Raw genomic sequence first — 19,956 nt, 5'->3', positions numbered from 1 at the left:
ATATATGCATTTTTGTAAATATTGTTTAGTTGGCAACCTGCATCATAAAAGTCTAATAAATGTGAATTTCTAAGGATGGCTGTATTTCAGTTCTCATACTGATTCGGAAAGTGCGGGTTTGATAAATTCTGCTTAAATTGCGAACTGTATCAAAATTCTCACCCCTTCCTAACCCACCCAGACATTTTTTCCACTTTAAACAATCATGGCTTTCCCCAAAGAATCCTGGAAAGTGTAGTTTATGAAGGGTGCTGAGAGTTGTTAGGAGACTCCTATTCCCCTGACAGAGCTCCAGTGGCCAGAGTGGTTAAATACTCAGCCCCTTTCCCCAGAGAATTCCGGGGGTTGTAGCTCTGTGAGAGGAATAGGGTGTATCCCAGCAACTCTCAGCAGCCTTCACAAATTATGCTTCTCGGGATTCTTTGGGAGAAGCCATGACTGTTTAAAGTGGAATAAAGGTCTGGTGTGTATGTGGCTAGGGACAGCTTTGGTTTAAATTTGGGTGGAAGACTATTCTACATGCTGTAGAATAAAAAGATGGAGGAAACCCTGAAAAATGATACTATCAACAATGTTTTTATTTTGGAAAGGAAAAGAGCTTTCCTTTCCAATCTACTTCCATCCCCTCTCCCCTACTCCTCCCCCTCTCCACTCCACCTTCATGCAGTCCTGATTACAGGTGTTGCCACCACTCACCATATGCTCAGAGGCACATGTTTCCAAATTCTTCCAAGCTGCACAGGAAGTGGATTGGACCGTGAAAGACCAACCCAAATTGTGTTTGCATTTTGACAAATTTGTAGGGCAGTACAATATCTCAGAGAGAAGGTCAGGTCTCTTGCTCCCCTGGTGCATTCACTATAGCTGCCCAATTTCCTTGCTTTTTAAAGTTTGATAGAAATATCTGTTGGCTATAGGTACATTCTCAAACCGCACCGTTTTTTTGCGTATTAGTGAATATGTGGTAGGGAGCTCAACAAATACAAAAAATAGCATGTTATCAGTGCAATGGTGATATCCAGTGTCATGCCAGTGGGCACAATGGGACCTCCCCCTCTTCTCTGCTGCAGCCCGACTGCATCCTCCAAATCTGCTTTGGAGGGTCCCCCAACTATCTGGCCTGAGTAGGGGGCTACAGGAAGGAGGAGAGATGAGAGAAGTCTTATTGCACAAGCAGAAATCCATGGGCTGAGCAGGCTGACACTGCTGGATGTCACCAACTGTTTTAAAATCTTACATACAAATAAAAGATAAAAAACTTAAACATTTTCGTCTCTCAAAATACAAAAGAGTATTGACAGAAGTGCTTTAATTTTAAAACTTTTTCAAAGTTGTGATGTGGCCGTAGAATGCAATACTAATGTCTGACAGGCAGAGCAGAGCAGACTTTTAAGGACATAATACATCATGCCTAAAAGGCCAGAGACACTGGAAGAAGTGGAGCTTACTGACACTGAGACATCTTGTTTTCTGGTGCCTGGAAAGAATATATTACTTTCACACAATGAGGGAAGAATTGGGGTTGGAATTAAGTTCTGAAAAGAGTTCTCCTGCTGTTTTACAGGCTTTGTGGGAGGACAGATTCCAGTCATTCTTCCCTTAACCACACGGCAAGTGACTAATGCATCTCTTGTCACTACTTACTAGGCTGCAAGTGTTATGGTTGATGTATAAATGCAAAGACCACCCTGATGGCTTGCTTTTTTAATCCACCCAATATTCTCCTTTCTATCCCTTCTCACTTTCTTTTCCTTACTTTCTTGTTTCAGAATGGTGTTGTCCATAGGGATCTAAAACTGGAAAATATTCTTCTTGATGACAACTGTAATATTAAGGTAAAGGTCTTTTCTATTCTCTGTGTATTGTCTGAAAACTCTTTTTAAATCATAGGAACCACTGCTAAATCTATTCAGTGCCTGCTTAAGTGGGATGTATTCTTTAAGCATTACATTTTGATCGTATTTGGAGTTAAGGAAATTGCCCTTTTCCCCTTTCAAGACAAATAATAACAATCAACAGAAGAAACAGTAGAATCACCACACAAGATAATTTACTTTTTAGATGGTATTTTTGCTGGAAGCTGGGGATATGAAAATGTTCTTGGTCTGCAAGGTTCAAGTGCCTCCTTTCGAGCACTCTGAACATCCTTTTGATCACATCTGAAAAATAAGCAAACTCAGTATCAAAATAAACTCAAGCAAAGCACATGTCCTTCATTAGGAAGTGGCCTTAGAACTCCAGGCACAATGATAGCTTTCAGATTTGCTTTTGGTGATGTCATAACTATGTCAAAAATCCTTAGTGAAAGCATGGGAATGACCTTTACATTCTTCCTGCAGGAAAAAAATGGCAACAATACAAGATATGTGATGCTGTTCTGGGAAATTAGTGCTGTTCCCAGGTTTCACCTTCAGCTATTTAAAACTAAAATGGTGGTTAATTATCTGATGCAAATTTTTCTTATACTGGTACCAGATTTCCAAGGATCTGAAGGCACCTGATGCAGTGACCTTGCTTACACAAAGCAGATCTGGGTTTGGTTGATAGGCAGATGACCTGGGAACCCCACATACACCACCTTGAGTTTTGTGGAAGAAAAGGCAAGATATAATAAACATAAAACAAAAATAATAAAAATCCAAACCTTTGCTGCTATAGATGTCATACACAGTGTGTAGTCTTTCTCCATGTTTATGAAACACCTGGTTTATTCTTTGTTTCTGACATACTGAGCCAGTAAGCAGCTCTGGCTCTGGCCCGATGGTTTTTCTTGCTCCACTGGTTTTGAAAGTTATGGAGACTTTGCTCCATGCTAGAATCTCTGATAATGGAAATTTAGAGCAAGTTTAAAGTTTCATTTCACTGGAGGTTCTGAGTGGTCTCTCTTTGATTTTTGGAATGTAGAAAAGCAGTTCATTCCCAATGGGCAGAAACAGACTTTCCGGCAGGAACCACCCATTGCAGGACATGCCTCTAAAAGACCACATCCATTGAGGAGTAAGATTCAATATGATAGTGTTCTGACAAATGTTTGCAAAGATTTCCATGTAGTAGCTTTACTAACTAAGCCAATGGCAGGATACAATCTATATGCTGCAAAAGTGGCCACGCCCTCAGACTATAATTCCAGAGGTAGGATCTTACCCTACTGATTTATAGGCATGATTTATATTTGATTAAATTATGTCCCATCTTCGTTCCAAATTACTTATCTTAAATTGTTCTTTCTTAACAATTTTATATTTTTGAATTTTTTGGTAGAGGTTTTAGTGCAATCAGTATAAATTTTGTTAAATGATTAAAACAAATAAATTCCTGCAACAAGTAGGGATGTGGAAGAATTTGGATTTTGTTTATATTTTAATGTGAAACTACCCAATTCACACTTTTTTGAACCACCCCACACACTGCAACTCAATTATCCTACGAAATGTACACTTCTCTGAATTTTGCCATGAAATGTTCCAGCAAATGTGCATAAAATGCATGTATTATGGAAAAGTGTGCATGAGTGAAAATAACATACAAAATGCATTATTAGGGGGAAATGCTTGCAAAAACGTGTATTTTAGTTAAAACTGCATATAAAAATGTGCTGAGGAATTTCAACGAGGATTTTTTTAAAAGATCACAAATTGCTGTGTATATCTGGAAAACTGAATTTAAGATTACTAAAATGAGGAAGTGAGAGAAACCTAAATTAACAGCTTTATCCATTCCTAGCCATAGCACCAAATGCAAACCTGCTGGGATTGGCTACACACTAATCTGCTTTGGGCAGGAAACTTTGCAACTGCAGCTTCATGCCAGAGCTGCAAAAGAAAAAAAGGAAGACTGAGGATTGCCTGTGCCCCCAATTCTTCCTTTTGAAGTTGAATTACCTGACATCATATGGCATCAGGTGATTGACAGGTGGCTGGCCCCTCCCACCTGTCAAAAGTAGTTCATGGTGTGTGGAGCAGTTCTTCTCCCCTGATTTATCATTACTACCAAAGCACTGAATGTGGTTAGTTTCACTCAAACAAATGTAAGTCATGAACAAACCTTGTCAGTCTTTCCCAACGTTTGGGTCCCCAGACGTTGCTGGACTGCAGTTCCAATAATTCCTGACTATAGGCCATGCTGGCTGGGGCTGATGGGAATTGTAGTCCAGCAACATCTGAGGACCCAAACATTGGAAAGGCTGGATTAGATCATGGTTTGTTTGAAATGAAACAAATGACAATCCCCAGGTCAGACATAATACTAAGGCAAGGGTTAAGGTTTGTTGCTCCTGCTTCCTGGCAGGGAGGAGCAAAGTGAGAGCAATCTGCATATTCATGGTAAACTATTAACCGTGGCATACTGTGATGTGCAAGCGCAGCCAGTTCCTCAGCCACTGAGTAATGGTGCAATTGAACACGCTGGTTCTCATTAATAAACAACAAAAAGAAATAATCCTTGATCCTGTCTTCCTAGACTCCAGCAATTATATGCATAGGTCTGTCTTAACATCTTAGTGTTTGCAATCTGCTGTCCTTCCATTGTGAAGGGTTATGACAAAAAGAAGGCAGCACGATTTCTTGGACCTATAGAATGAGGCATTGATTTTAGGAATAAAGAAAGGACTGTTCTTAAGGCCACCTTATTCCTGTGAAAAGTACACAACAGAACTCTTAACAAGCCGTTGAGTTTATTGATCTACCAGTTGGTGGAGGATGGTTCACATGTCCCTCCAGCATTACAAGGTAGAGTATGTAAAGGAAGAAAGCTTTCAGCGTCCTGGCTCAGTTTAGGGGCTGAGAAATCGTCCCTCTTTTAACGGCATCATATTCTGGTACTTTCTGAAAGTCAAAAACTGCCCCATCCTGGAACCTCCAAGAATAAAAATTTACAGCATGGTCAGTCAACATTGTGCTCTCCAGATCTTGCTAGACTACAACTCCAATCATCCCTAAGCATTGGCCTTGATGCTTGAGGCTGATGGAAGTTGGAGTCGAGCAATATGGAGGGCACCATGCTGGCTATCCCTGATTCACAGTAAATCAAAGTTTCCTTTTTGTAAAATTAGTGCTGGTGTTAGTATTGTCACACCAAGTTCTAAGTGTTGGCAAAGCCAAGCTCACAGCTTAATCCTAAACATATTACCAAGAAGCAAAGACCCACTGAGTTCAGTATGACTTACTTCTATTATGTACATATTCTTATGATTGTAGCCTTTCATTTGGGTAATAAATCTTCATTTACTGGAGTAATATCAGTTTTGGTTTGCGTGATGTGTTTCCTGATCTTCTGCCTTCATTTCTTTCTGTAAAGTGTAAACTTTTATAGTGTCAACAGTGAGTAACAGAGAACCTTCTCAATTGTTACTGCAAGTATTGTATATTTTTCTTTTACGAAATGCTTTAGGAAGCCATAAGTGTCCAGAGAAAAACAGATTTGGGTTCTGCCATTCAGACATTATTTTTTTATACAGTGATTAGTAATACATGTATCAAAAAAGAAATTAGTGTAGTTATATTCCCTAGCAAGTGTGCACTCAAGGAAGATTGTACACACGCACACAGAAACAAATATTGTTACACTAGGGTGCTCTGCCCCCTGCTCACTCTGCTTACCAATCCCCCACCCCTGCAGACCCTACCCTCTCAGGCACCCCGACTCCCCTGGCCAACCCGCTTGCCTCACCTGTTCGCTGCTGCCACCGCCACAGACAAACAGTAGCGCAGCTAGGCCTTGCAGTGGAAGTAGACTGCAGACCGCCCTCCCACCCAGGCTGCCACTGCCCTGCACTGTTGTCTCCTCTGGACAAGTGCTGCCACTGCATTGCACCAGCCAGCCACACTTCCGCCTTGCCAAGGCAGGTGTGCAAGCAGCATGCAGGTGGGAGAGAAGTGTTCACACTACAGTTTGCAGTGCCACCTATCTATGGCACTGCAAAATGCAGCATGATGTCTACATTTTTATTTCAATAATAGATAAAGATCTCCTTATGCCCATATAAATGAATTTTGTGAGATATTAGAATTGGAGGTTGAATACAGGTTCCAATTTATTCCTCAGAGTCAGCTTTTTCCTCATCATAGTCAATAGTGGCAAAACTTGGAATTTCTTCATCTTTATATCTTACTTGCTATACTGCTGAGGCATGTCTGCAGTGTTTGATATCAAACAAACTTCTGCTGTTGGCCTTGATTTTGTAGGCTTACAACTTGCTTGTGTGGTTTCTGTATTAATCACAAGGACTTTCTCCTCCCCACTGTTTCACCAAACAATATTTGTTGGCAAGGAAACACATCTGGGTTTGTAAATTATTGATGTGCAGTTGAGTAAATCTGGAAGACCTCATTTCCGAAAACATTTGTAATTGTACATTTCTGGGAGACTAGAAATGTCCTGGTTTGCAAGTTAACAGAGCTGCTTTTGTGTTTGTAAAATATTTAACCTCGTTTACTTCTTTTAAATAGTACAGTTTACTCAGTAATTTTTCAGAACATATTGGAAATGTTTAGGATGAGGTGGAGCCATCAGATATGCAAGTGAAATACTTAACATTAAACTTGCAAGGTACTGTGGAAAAGAAGTACCCAGATTTAGCTTTCAGTTTTTATATTTTGTGGTTTCATCCTTCAGGAAAGTAGTGGCAGGAGTGTGATGCTATCACTTTCTCTGGAAATGAAGATTTCTGCCCCTTTGTTACAGCTGCTATGGAGCCTTGGCTGAGAGGCACTCTTCTGTACTGGACAATGACATCAAGATATGTCATTGTTCTTCTGTAATAGTAGAAAATGCCAGTGCAAGGGAAGCCCCACATTACCACAAACAAGAATAGAAATATCTACAAGAGTAACCCAAAACTGTGCAAATCCTGTGGTCCAAATCTCTTCTTAAATTCACTTTAAATACATTTAAATTTAAATGCTGTGAGGCATTTTTGCACTTCTTATTAATTGGAGGTTAATAAGAATTCCTCACAACAAGCTGAACTTTTTTGCTTGCAACATTTTCCTGCAAGTTCTTAATGGCATTTTGAAAACGTTACTCTATACTATAACTTTCGCAATGGTTATCTAGAAAGCTAAAAAGCCCAAAGCAAAGTCAAAGGATGATAATCTTTCCCCAAATTAAACAACTAACTAAGGGACCACCACCGCTATCAAATGACCAAAGCAGAGCAAAATGCAAATTCAGTAAAAACATTAGGATGTTGAAAAATGAAAGAGGAAACAAGATAAATATATCAACTTGGTAAGGAAATCAGTAGGCTCTGACTGTGTTTCTAAGTATAGTTCTACTTGTTTAGAACTGTACACTCCATAGGCAAATCTTGGGTTTCATGAACATTGTATACTCTTGTCAATAATTCAGCTATGTTTGCTAGTCTGGAGACCAGTAGAACAGGGTCCAGTTTCTTAGCTGGTGCAAATTGAAGAAAAGGGAGCAACAAAGCACAAATATTTGAAGGGTATAAAGGCTTCATACCCAAATTTTATCTTTTCTTTTCTTTTTTGTAAGTAGTGGAAACAGTCATTTCCTTGAAGGTAAAGGAATACAAAGTCTAGCTTTCCAGCAACTCCTCCCTGTTTGGGAGACCTTTTTTGAATTAATACTTTGGCTCCATTTAAGTGCCAAGAACATGAAGGAATCTTGGCTACCATGATTTTTTTTCCATATCAGGGGGAGGGGAAAATGACAGTTCTAATGGGAAAAGCTGATAAACATCAGTCTGTGATTATGGGAGTTGGCCGTGATAGAATGTTTTTTCCTGAATGACCAAAATGAAAACATGAATGCCTGTTATAGCTGGCTTTTACTTTACATGGAATACATTTATATATACATGTAGATATCCACACATTTTGTAGACTGTATGATGATAGGGGACAGCTTGTCCTACGTAGAGTGTACCATGCAGTGTCAGAACCAGCATTAGCAGTGGTAAGCCCTCCAGCTAAACCTAATTCCATAGACTATTCCATAAGATCTAAAACTGAAGCAATTACATTTGGATTGAAAGACCACTGTTCTTTAGCGTGAGATTGAATTTCTGCAAGCAGATAAAAGTGATTTAAGAAGAAAGTGGCATTTATTTAAGACAATTCACTGCTATCTGAGCCCTGAGAATACATTTGCAGACTGCAGTTGTACACCAGGTGCTTCCAGTGAGATTCCAGGCATACAATGAAGATGTTGCAGAACACAATTTTTATAGCATGTTTCTCTTCCACCTCCCCCTAAAGAGTTACTAGAATATGGGTTGAGATACTGGGTTTGTTCTACATTAGGAGTAATAATACACAGATAGTTGTACCAGCCAACACAGTGGCAATCTATAGCTGGATTGCATACAGTAGATAATGTAGATAAAAACTGACAGCAGTACAAAGGGTTCCACAAGTCACCTAGTCCAGTTCTCTGCTTTAAAGACCCATGTAATCACATCTACACAACCCTCTCCAGTACAGATGATACCATTCTGATTATAGTATGCCAGCAGCTGACAGTGATAACTCTTGCCAAAAATATCTAAGTCCAGGGAATCATTTAGTAAAACCATACAGGCCATTTAAGCAAGTGCATTCACATGCTGCAGATGGAAAGCAACATTCCTTGGGGTCCCTGGCTAATTTGAAAAGATGGAGGATTATGTCCTGCTCCAAATATATTATTTATTTATTTAATATAGGGATCACTTAGATCCTGAGTATGGGGGGAAATCATGAGCTAATTTTCCCCAAGGTTAAAATTGTTCTTTAGCACAAGCCCACCTCATTCAAGATCCATTCTTAAGCAATAACAATCACTGATGAACTAGAGGAGAAGCAAAAAAGACCAAGCCCACAGGAGAGAAGAAATCTATTCTAAATCTCTAAGGCCTAGACCTTTGCATCGTGCAAGTAAAATCATGTGAGCTCTCTGTACTACTTAATGGCATATGCTTTTACTATGCTTCAGAAATATGGCATTTAAAGCAGTCTTGATATTTGCATGACGGTTTTTGTACGTGATGTCTTATCAATGCACATGTGCATTTTAGTCATTCATAAATAGCACAAAAAAGCAAACTTAATGTGACTGTTCGTATAGGTGTGTCAAAATCCTTTTGTGTTGTGTTTTACCAGTGCACAGAACCACATGTGTATGTAAGTGAAAAAACAAACAATCCCTGAACTAAAAGAATCTTGATACAATTATACACACAATCACTTCAAGATTGTTTTTTGTATTGTTTGTGTAGATTGGTAATATACAGGTGGGGAAAGATGCAAATGAATGACAGGAACTGAAGACTGTAGTGAACTCCACATGCTACCATTCAAAAATTTGTTTTAGAAATTCTCCTAGTTAAACCTGAATTCAGGAGAAGTAGAACACAGGGCAGAGCAAACACATAGAACAATGGGACACTTTCATCAATGTTAAAAGTGATTTATTAGCCAAGGCTCTTGGTTGATTCTTAAATGGTGATGTTCAACAATAAATCACACTCCCTATCTTATATTTTAGGAAGTTACACTACTAAACCTTGTTGCATTTGTCTTTACAGATTGCAGACTTTGGGCTTTCAAATCTTTATCAGAAAGACAAATTTCTCCAGACTTTCTGTGGAAGCCCACTCTACGCATCTCCAGAAATTGTCAATGGAAGACCTTACCGAGGCCCAGAGGTAAGCAGAATGGAGAAGGAAGGAACTGGAATGAAAATATTCTCATACAAGTGGGTCCCTGCAACAGAAATATTGTGATGTGGTGTGTTTCTGCTCAGGATTCCATGGACACTGATACACCTAGTCCTCACTGGGCTTTTGGGGGGACTGTTCCTCCCCCCCCCCCGAGTTTTTTCCTAAATATTTTTTGTACTTCTGAAAACCTTGAGGTTATCTCAAGCTTGCTGTTACCTTCCCCTTTTGCGTGGGTGGTGCAGTTTTGGCTGCATAGGTATGAGCACTAGAAGACTTAAGAACTTAAGATCAATATTAGTATGTTTGTGTTTGGGGCATGTGAATGTTTGGAATTAGATTAAATGATCACAGGCTTGTCTTGATAGTTGAAATCAGTTGCTCACCTCCAGCACAAGAAACCCTTAAATTATTGCTTTCACTAGTTTTGCATGCAAATTGCAAGGGTACCTTTATGCTGCTTATTAAGCATAGCTGGCTGTTCTGTTCCTCTGTTCTGTTCCTCTTGTAGTGTCATAGACTTCAGGTGTCCACTTTTCCAGCCGTTATGTTTCTTGTCTCTTTGCTTTAGGTTGACAGCTGGGCCCTTGGTGTATTACTTTACACTCTGGTTTATGGAACAATGCCCTTTGATGGCTTTGATCACAAAAATCTAATCAGGCAGATCAGCAGTGGAGAATATCGTGAGCCAACACAGCCCTCAGGTATCAAAAAGATCTGGCACAGTGAATTAAAATGATAGGAGTTTATAATGGCTTGTTTTACCTATTTTCTAGTCCTTGGTTTATGGGAATCCTAGGATAGCAGGAAGATGATGACAGAGAACAAGTGGTTCCCAACTTGCCTCCTAATTTCAGCATATATGTTTTTTAAAAGACTTGTGGGAAACCTGAAGGATTTTTGTTACATCTGCAGTAACAAGAATCCCTAATGATTGGATGGTGGAAAAGTGTTGGTTGATGCAACTCCACAGGTTGTATCTGACACAGTGCTAAGTCACGGTCCATCAGCACAAGGATTACAGCTAGCGGAACAGGACTTCCCTCCTCTCCTCTCCCACACAACCCCTAAATCTGTTTTAGGAATTCTGTCAACCCTCCAGAGCAAATCTGGGGAGGGCACAGGGCACATGTTGGGGAAGGAAAGGGGGGAAAGTCTTGTGCTATTAGTAATCCTTGTGCTGACAGTGCAAGTTAGTTCAACACCACCCCATGACAACAGGGAGGCAAAGTGAGTTAGAAGCTAGGAGTTATTTCCCTTCCTGCCTCTCCCCATACCTACAAGTCACCCACTTCTCCTTATCTCAGCTCTTAGATTCTATAGGCCTACAGTCTTTCCCAGCAGCAAGAGACAGCACACTTGGAGTAGCGAAACCGAAAGAGTGGAGATATTAAGACCCTTCTAGCACCACTGGTTAGGCAGAGTCATACAAGTCATACAAGTGGAAGAAAGATGTAGAAACCCAGTTCTTCAAAGCATCAGTTTAATTATCATAGACAACCCATATCATCAATCACAATCCAAAAATATATTTCATTATATATGGCATTCTAAGGCCCCCTTTGATGTTCTACTTCTCCTGACTGTTTGGCTGCTGTAAGGACCTCAAATTTCTAGGTTCCTTAAAATAAGCTTTCATCCTCAAAATAAGAAGGGAACTCTTGAACAAAAAGGTCATGCCTAGGAGTCAGAAGTTCAGCAAGGAATACAAATTGCTGTCCAAAATATGTTAAAAATTTACTTCATTGAAAAACATTTTTCCTGACTTGTTACACTCATGAACCTGAGCTAACACGAAGCCAGCTTGACATCAAAAAGCATACTTAGGGTGATATTCCACCAAGTCATAGAGCAGACACAATGAAAGAAGTCTATTGATTCCAGTTAGTGTACTCTCTTAAGTATGATTAATGCTAGATGTCACCCTTAGGTTTTATTTTATCTATCTATTTCCCAAAAAATGACACCCAGCCCCATATATCCTTTTCACCTGACTCAGATTCTGCAGCCTCAGCACTTTTCCAATATGTGGCCATGGCTGAGTACTGAATGTAGGCAAATTGATTGAAATTGAACCTGGACAAGACTGGAGAAATAATGACTGGCCAGCCTTGTAATGTGAGACTCCAGTCATCATTCACAGAGTTAAACACCTTTTGATCACTTTGGCTTGTAGCCTTGAGGTTTCCAGGTTGTGGCAGTGGCCAAGAGTGCATTGTGCCAACTTTAGCTGATGAAGAGTCTCCAATTTTATGAGCCATTATTCATGACTGAATAAGTGCTGTCCAAGACACCTGAAATATGCTCTATATGGGGCAGCCCTTGAAGACAGTTTGAATGTTTGAGCTGTGCAGAACACTGCTGCTTTCTTCTTGACCTGTGTTGGTTGTCAGGTACACATTGCTGTGATCTGCTACAGTTTGAAATACCCTGCCTCTGGAGACTTGTAAAATTTCAGTCTCAGAATATTTTGGAAGCAGTGCACCTTTCTTTTAAAAATATTGACCAGGGATAGAGTAATAAAGCATTTGTCAGGGCTTTAATATTTACAACATTACCTGCCACATGTTTTTAGGCTGCAAGAGGCTACCAACCAAATAAACAAAACAACCCAATGTTTCTGTTGCAAGCTTAACTTGACAAACCAAAGATCTCTCATTCCCCTCAAAATGTCATCTGTTCTCAATACCTAACCAAAAGTTATTTTCAAAATAAATTTTTATAGTTAGTAGATTTTATTACTTTCAGGAAACCTTACCAGCACCCTTTCAGGTAGAGCTATGACAGTGGAAAGTCTCTTTGCATATGGAATAACTCGGAGAAGCTGTAAAATGATACACAGGAGTGATCCATATCAGTTCTTGTAACTATGCAGACTAGTATACATAAAAAACAAGGAAAGGATGAGTAGTCTTGGAGGAGCAAATCATTAGCCCAAGAATTTGGTCCCATGTCTTCCACTGTGGCTTATAGTATACCAGGGAAGAGGAACCTGCGGTCCTCCAGACATTGCTGGACTTCAAGCTCCCATCATCCCCAGCCGGCATGGCCATTGATCAGGGAGTTTTAGTCTAACAATATCTGGAGGACCACATGTTCCTCACCTCTGTTGTACACAGTAGTTTGTTGATGACACAGTGGGAAATTAAATAATTTTAGTCTGACAGTTTGATCATAAAGGTACCGTTTGGCTTTATATTCTGTAATGCGTTCAATGAGTGCTTACTGTGGGTTGAATTAAGAGAGGCATGCATGATGGAGCTGATGGAAGCTGACTTCTTTGCCCCTTCTTCACCATGGTAGCTCCTTAAGAAACTCCACTGAAGGTTGAGGGATCCTGTTGAATGAAGTGGGCTGTGGCATCGGGAGCTGAAACGAAAGGGGGTGATCCACAAAAATCAGGCAGAGCCAACTCCCATCCCTATGTGTTTGCCTCTACTTTTTCTTTCTACTGCCTTATTTCTTGCAAACTTAGCTGCTTAAGTTCTTTGAAGTAGATGCCTTTTTTTTCTCCCCTCTCCTCATTGTTCACTCATTTTTGGAATTCACAAAATATTGCAAAATAGTTAAAATATCTGAAAGTTGCTGCTTTTCTGTCTTTTCCTCTTTAAGGTTGCAGAATAATTATGATAATAGATTTTAATATCCTCTGGCAAGAGAAAGTTGAAATATTATAATATTTTATGTGTTTTGGTGTTTGAAAGCACACAAATATAGTATTAGAAAACTTCCCCATGCGGAAGGAAATTTGTTTATTCTTTTTTATATAGAGTTTATTGTATTACGGTTACTCAGTTCACTTGATTAATTTTACCATTTACACCTCTAACAGGGCTGCAGTAGCATACAACACATCTACTTGTGCGCATTCTGCATTTAGAGAACTTAGGGGTGGGTGAGTGGGTAGAAGCCATGGGCCAGACTACTAATCATTTCAGAGAAAGTTTCCATTTCCCTGAAGATGGCAACAGGAAGATGGGGAAGTCCCTGCCTGTCTGGAGCATCCAGATAACAGTAAACATTTCTATTATAAGAAAAACTCCCTGTCCAACATGTAGGAAGATGAACATGAGCATGCTGCACATTAACCTAATTCTCACTGAGTTGGTAAATCTGTGTTTGGGCTATATCACTTCAGACTGCAGGTGAGTACATACAAAAAAAACCCCCTCCATATAAAAGACTAGATGCTTATAGCTTACTGTTAACTTTCTATTATAGCTAGTTTTCTATATATGTGTTTGAGTGTTTATTTGATCGATTGACTGCTTGGAAGATCATTCACTCATGTGAGCTCCCAGCTGCAGACTGAAGCGGTGCAGTCCAGACACAGTTATTTCACCTCACAGAGAACTAGGCCATAGTGAGTCAATATCCTGTGTACTTCACGAGACCAACCCTAATATGGAAAGCTATTCAGATTACTAAAACACAGAGGCAACTTGTATCACGAATCTTCAGCATGGGAATATTTAAATGCAGATAGCTGTAAAAGAGCTATCTCTCTAACCTTTTCTTCCAGTACTTCAATGCACCTATTCCTGTGTCATATTTCTAATTTATATCTTGATAGAATGGCTTAAATTGGTATTCTTTGTCTGTAGATGCTCGTGGTCTTATCAGATGGATGCTGATGGTGAATCCTGAGCGCAGAGCAACCATTGAAGACATAGCCAACCACTGGTGGGTTAACTGGGGCTACAAGAGCAGTGTTTGTGATTGTGATGCCCTGCAAGACTCTGAGTCCCCCCTGCTGTCTCGGTTCATAGACTGGCATCATCGTTCTAGTGGCTTGCAGCCAGAGACTGATACCAAAATGAAGTGCCTTTCCAAACCAAAAGGATCTGAAGTCACTCTAGAGAGACAGAGATCCCTGAAAAAATCAAAGAAGGAAAATGACATTGCACAGTCTATCCAGGAAGGAGGAGTTGAAAATGCATGCAAACTAAACTCCAAGAGGCCAAAAGGCATCTTGAAGAAAAGGAGCAATAGTGAACATCGATCTCATAGTGCAGGATTTATAGAAGGAGTAGTGAATCCAGTATTACCCACAACTTTTAAAACAGAGCAGGAGTTATGCAGGACAGGCATGTCTAGTAAGAATGTTGTGGAGGGGGAGGTAACGGGTAAATACAGCACTAAGCAGTCTTTCTTAATGCCAAAAAAAGGAATCCTTAAGAAGACCCAGCAAAGAGAATCTGGCTACTACTCATCTCCAGAACGGAGTGAATCTTCAGAACTCTTGGATAATAACGAGGAGGCAGGAAACAGTGACACATCCCCAGGCATAATTGAAACATTAAGGATAGAGTCTCACAGCCATTCCTACAGGCGCAAAGGCATTTTAAAACATAGTAGCAAGTATTCCACCAGTAGTACGGATTCAGCTTTGATCAGCCCTGACACACCAATGCTGGACGCCATGGCAGAACCAGTCCTGCCTGGAGACGGATTATCTCGAAGTTACAGCCGCCCTTCCAGTGTGATTAGTGATGATAGCATCCTGTCCAGTGACTCTTTTGACTTGGTGGATTTGCAAGAGAACAGGCTTCGAATAAGGAGCTGTGTATCTGCTGAAAACTTCCTCCAGATCCAAGATTTCCAAGGACTCCAAAACCGCTCACGGCCACAGTACCTGAAGCGTTATCGGAATCGGACAGGCGACAGCAGTTTTTCTCTGCTTACAGATATGGATGATGTCACTCAGGTCTACAAGAAAGCTCTGGAGATCTGTAACAAATTTAACTAGTAGAGGGGAGATAGCAGGGCTGGAAGGAAAGGGTCTTGGGTACCTTTATGATGGAGTTGGCCCAATATCAATTTGCTGACAGTGGTAGCATTATTGAACAGACAGACTGAGCAAAAATACTGAAGTTATGTTGAGGAAAAAATCATTCTCATGCTCATTATGCAACCTTATAGCTCATTCATTCAAAATACTACCTAATATCCAAAGAAGTTACAATGATGTATGAAGCAAAACCTCTGAAATCTGGCAGACAGAAAAGGATCATATTCCAGTGGCTGTAAGTTGAAGTTAGACAAAATGTAAACTGGAAAAAGGGTACATATATTTATATTAGAGAAGGTAACTATCCACTGGAAAAGCTATAATGCTAAAAGTAAAAAAAGATTTTTAAAGAAAGTCAGCTGTTAAGTATAAGAAATCATTTGCAGGTGGATTTGTCAGTGTCCATATGCCCTGATTCAGATATACACACATGCAGAAAAGGGTGCCTGCTGTATATACTGATGCAAGCATACTTGCCCAACCAGTGATTGGCACTGCTGCTTATCAGCTGATAGTGTCATCTTGTGAAATGTTTTTTGTAATTTGAGTGGTAAGATTTTTTTATATATAAAATATAATATAGGTAGAGATAGCAATGTAGTAAAAGGATGTAGTAAAAAGAGAAAGAGTTGGGGGTAAAGAAGATGATGTCTTTTTCCAAGGGGGGAGGGAAAGCAAGCAGGAGCTCTGGAAATCTGTATCTCCACTATTGGGCCATAGAATATGGTATCTAATTTGACAGAAAGTGGCAGTTTCAGCAGAATCAAACAACACCATTATGGAATTCTTGTTTGCAGAGGAAAACATGAAAATGTGTTGGCATTGTTTATTTAATCTTCAATACATCAGTTATTTTTCACATGACCACCATGTTGTAGATATAATCCAGAGAAAGTTAGGAGTGCTTTCCCCTTGAAACTGATGGAACATTGTTGTGCAGTTAAACATTTGTGTCCCACTGTTTTCAGTGTGACTCTGGCATGTCTTAATTTATCTGAATTGGACTGCATTCCATGCCTTCCTTCCCTTACATTTCTCCTAACTTCTACAGCCCCTGCTAAGCAGATACAGTAAGATGGATCAGACCCAAAGAAAAAGGGTTAGTTCCTACAGAACTGAGATACATTGGAAGAAATTAAGAAACAGGTCTAGACAATAGGTGGTATCCAGTGCTAGTCCTACTCAGCGTAGACCCATTGAAGTTAACAGACATGACTACATTAGATTCATTAATTTCAATGGGTCTTCTCGGTGTAGGATTTAGCTGAACACAGCTCACAGGGTTAAATGTAGTAGAACAAGCCAGTGTAAAACATCTTACCAGAAGATGGAATTGATAATCCAAATCCATTTTAAAACAAGATATCAACATCAAGCATACTGAGCTGAATAAGCTACTTGCCACTAGGCTCTCCATGTACCCTTACGTATGTATGTATGGCTACTGGGAAACTAGAATGAATCGTGACAGGGTGTAAGCAAGTTTTAATGCATTGAAGTATCTTCTCATTAAAGGAAAAAGAAATTGTACCGGGGGCACTTGTGCATCTATGCAAACTGTGTGAACCATGAAGATCAACAAAATTTATGATACCATAATTTTTCTTATGTACACAGATGTAATAGAATTTTAGTTTGATTGACTGCAGAATTTGAGTTTTGTGGATGCAGACGTTGAGAATTTTACCACAGAATTCCAGAGCCCTTGTCAGTATAATGTAGTGGGGGAACAGAAAGAATATGGCTTATGAGTAGGAAGAAGGTAATAAGATAGTAGACTTGATGAGGGATTCACCTTAAGAATGTGTATGTATTTTGCATGATACGGCATGGCCAGTGGAGTCAAATTGGAGAAGACAAAAATGTTACGTCTGATGGGCATAACGTTAAGGATAGCTAACTTATGGCTAGCCAGATATTGTTGGACGTCAGTACCCATCAGCCCCAGCCAGAATGGCCAGTAGTCAGGGTTAATGGGAGTTAATCATTCAACAGCAAATGAAGGGCCACAGGTTAGCCACCCTGAGTTAAAGGCTTTAACTCCCATAAAGGTACCGCTTGGGTCTACTGGATTATGTGAATGTAAGCCTCTTTTAAATAGGCACTATGTGTTTGACAGGCCTGGGCAATTCAGAATTACTTTTGGTCACAGTTATTCCAATAAGCAGCTCTTAGTTTGAATAGAGTTGCATTACTATATTAGCTTACAGCATTAAATTGTTTGCAGCTTTAAAAGAAAGTCAACACTCGCATATAACTACAGGGAATAGGGCAAGATTCTGTTCCTGTGTTTAACCAGTGCCAACTTCATGATTTGAGCTGAAAGCAGAATTTGACCTATCCTAACTCGGGGCTCCAAATGTCACAGGGAACTAGTGCCAAACTCAAGAAATACCAGAATTTTAAAAAATGGAAATACCTGAGCTTGGAAGTAAGTGCAGTTTTAAATTTCTCATAATTATGCCCAAACTGCCTATTTTGGGTAAGAACACCTTCACTATACAATCAGATGGGTGAATTAATTAGTTCCAGTTTCCCAAAATGTTGCTCTAACTCTTCAGGATAGTTGTATCTCTCCACAAGGCACTAGTCAAAATAATGCTGAATCCTCACAAAATCTATGTAACCACGCTACTAAACATGAGGATGGAATTCCACACACACACATGGCTGAGAAAAGATTCCCTGTATACAGTTTGATATCTGTCACAGTATGAAGACAACAAAGATACCCTCTTTGGAGTTGCAGCTCTAATATGCCATGTGCTGTGTGCAGCCCCAAATCCTAAAGCATTTTTACTCAGAAGTAAGCATCTTAAGTAAGTGAGTATAGAATTGCAGCCTTTGAAGAAAACAGATGTCTAAAAGATTTGCTGTGCCTTTTTTGAAACAGTAGTTCAGTAATTTGGATAAACTTTCCATTAGCATGAAGATCATGTTTTGATCCAGGTGCATAAACCTTGCTCCATTGGCTGGTGTGACAGGACTGGTCTCAGTTGTCCTAATGGAGTTTGATTTCAGTGGAACAATACTAACTTACACTGCCTGCCCATCTGGCTCAATTAAATGTTTAATTGATGTATGTAGTAAAGAAAAGGGAACTCTAAACTGCTCCTGGGAGGAACTAAGAATTGCACTTACATCTGAGTTCTACCTAGGCCAGGGGTGGGGAACCTGTGGCCCTGCAGATGTTGTTGGATTACAGCTCCCATCATCCCTGTCCATTGGCCATGCTGGCTGGGGCTGATGCGAGTTGGAGTCAAAAACATCTGGAGGGCTACAGGTTCCTCCCTCCTGCCCTAGGCTGTTGCCCAGGCCTGCCATTTTATGTACAAATGTGAATGATTGATTGATTGCTGCCAAACTGGAAAATGTTCTGTAGGGACTTACTGGCATGTTATCATTCCTAGAAGAAGCAGAACACTTGACTGCACATTGTTATTATTAGTGTTGTGTATTTTCTTTTCTTATTTAATTTGGGATGTTCTCTTTTTTTTATATTTCAAAGTTGACTTTTTATTTGAATTTGTCTTTTTTAATTTATTGGTCTGAAAGCCATTTCAAAGGTATAATAATATATTTTGGTGTAATTTAATTGGTTCAGCATTATTTTACAGCTCTGGCCAAAATGTTACCTTTAAGAATAATAATTTGTTTTTCTTTTGCTCATTGTTTGGTTTTATCTCTATGAGGCAGGGGAAAAAGCTGGATAATCACCCAAAGTGTTTGTATTTTTAATCTGATACTGTCTTTTTTATTAAATAAAAAGTCAATAAAATGTGAATGGTGTTGATATCCCCCTCCTTTTAAAGAAGATCAGCTTTGGGGAATTGTGTAACAACCATTTTAAACAAGAATGCAACGCTTCCTTAGAAAATGTGCTGTGGCGCTGAGTCAAAGTGTTTGTCTCTTGGTTGTATTGGGAGATGATGTGGGTAATTGTTGAAACTTGAATGCTATGAGCAATTTGGCAGACTAAAAGAGCTAAGATTTTCATTTTTATTTATGGGATTTATATCCCATCTTTTGCAGTGAACAGTTCAAAATAGCTTTCCAAAATAAAATTCTAAACCACCAGCAGCAAATTAAAATCCACAATATTAGCAAAATACCACAGAAAATAATGAGGCTTTCAGTTCCTCATTTGGTGGAAAGGAGTGCTATTGGCAAGAGTAAAACTGATTATTTTAGGGGCAGACATAACTATCCCATTTGTAGTCAAGGAACACCCTAATATCCTCCTCTGAAACAGAAGAGAAGGTACTCTGCATTTTTAATTTTTAAAAAGTTAAACATTGATGCATATGTAATCCAAATCCTAATTGAACAAAAGGCTGATCAAATGTGTAGTGATTTCAGGAATAATGCTTTTCGCTTTAAGATAGGTTGCCTGGGAGACAACAAAAATACTTATGGATCTACAGTTTATTAAATTTTTCATACTCCACTATGATAGGCCAAGCAATCATTTTTTTTATTTCTGGAAGCAGTTTTCTGTGCTTGTACA

At 39.5% G+C, this 19,956-nt stretch overlaps 1 protein-coding gene across 1 annotated transcript in view; it reads left to right on the top strand.

Moving 5' to 3' along the window:
* Nucleotides 1–19,233, top strand: part of NUAK1 (NUAK family kinase 1) — a 92,296-nt gene extending 73,063 nt beyond the window's left edge. Inside the window, exons 4-7 of the mRNA XM_061638923.1 lie at nucleotides 1,770–1,835; nucleotides 9,527–9,646; nucleotides 10,230–10,362; nucleotides 14,263–19,233. Of these exons, the coding sequence (XP_061494907.1) occupies nucleotides 1,770–1,835; nucleotides 9,527–9,646; nucleotides 10,230–10,362; nucleotides 14,263–15,407 (1,464 nt within the window). The 3' untranslated portion in view covers nucleotides 15,408–19,233. The remainder of the gene's footprint in view (nucleotides 1–1,769; nucleotides 1,836–9,526; nucleotides 9,647–10,229; nucleotides 10,363–14,262) is intronic.
* The last annotated feature ends 723 nt before the right edge of the window (nucleotides 19,234–19,956 follow it).

The sequence above is a fragment of the Rhineura floridana genome, chromosome 8 (assembly GCF_030035675.1).
Source record: "Rhineura floridana isolate rRhiFlo1 chromosome 8, rRhiFlo1.hap2, whole genome shotgun sequence".
Taxonomy (NCBI): domain Eukaryota; kingdom Metazoa; phylum Chordata; class Lepidosauria; order Squamata; family Rhineuridae; genus Rhineura; species Rhineura floridana.
This window is presented reverse-complemented; position numbering and strand designations above follow the sequence as displayed.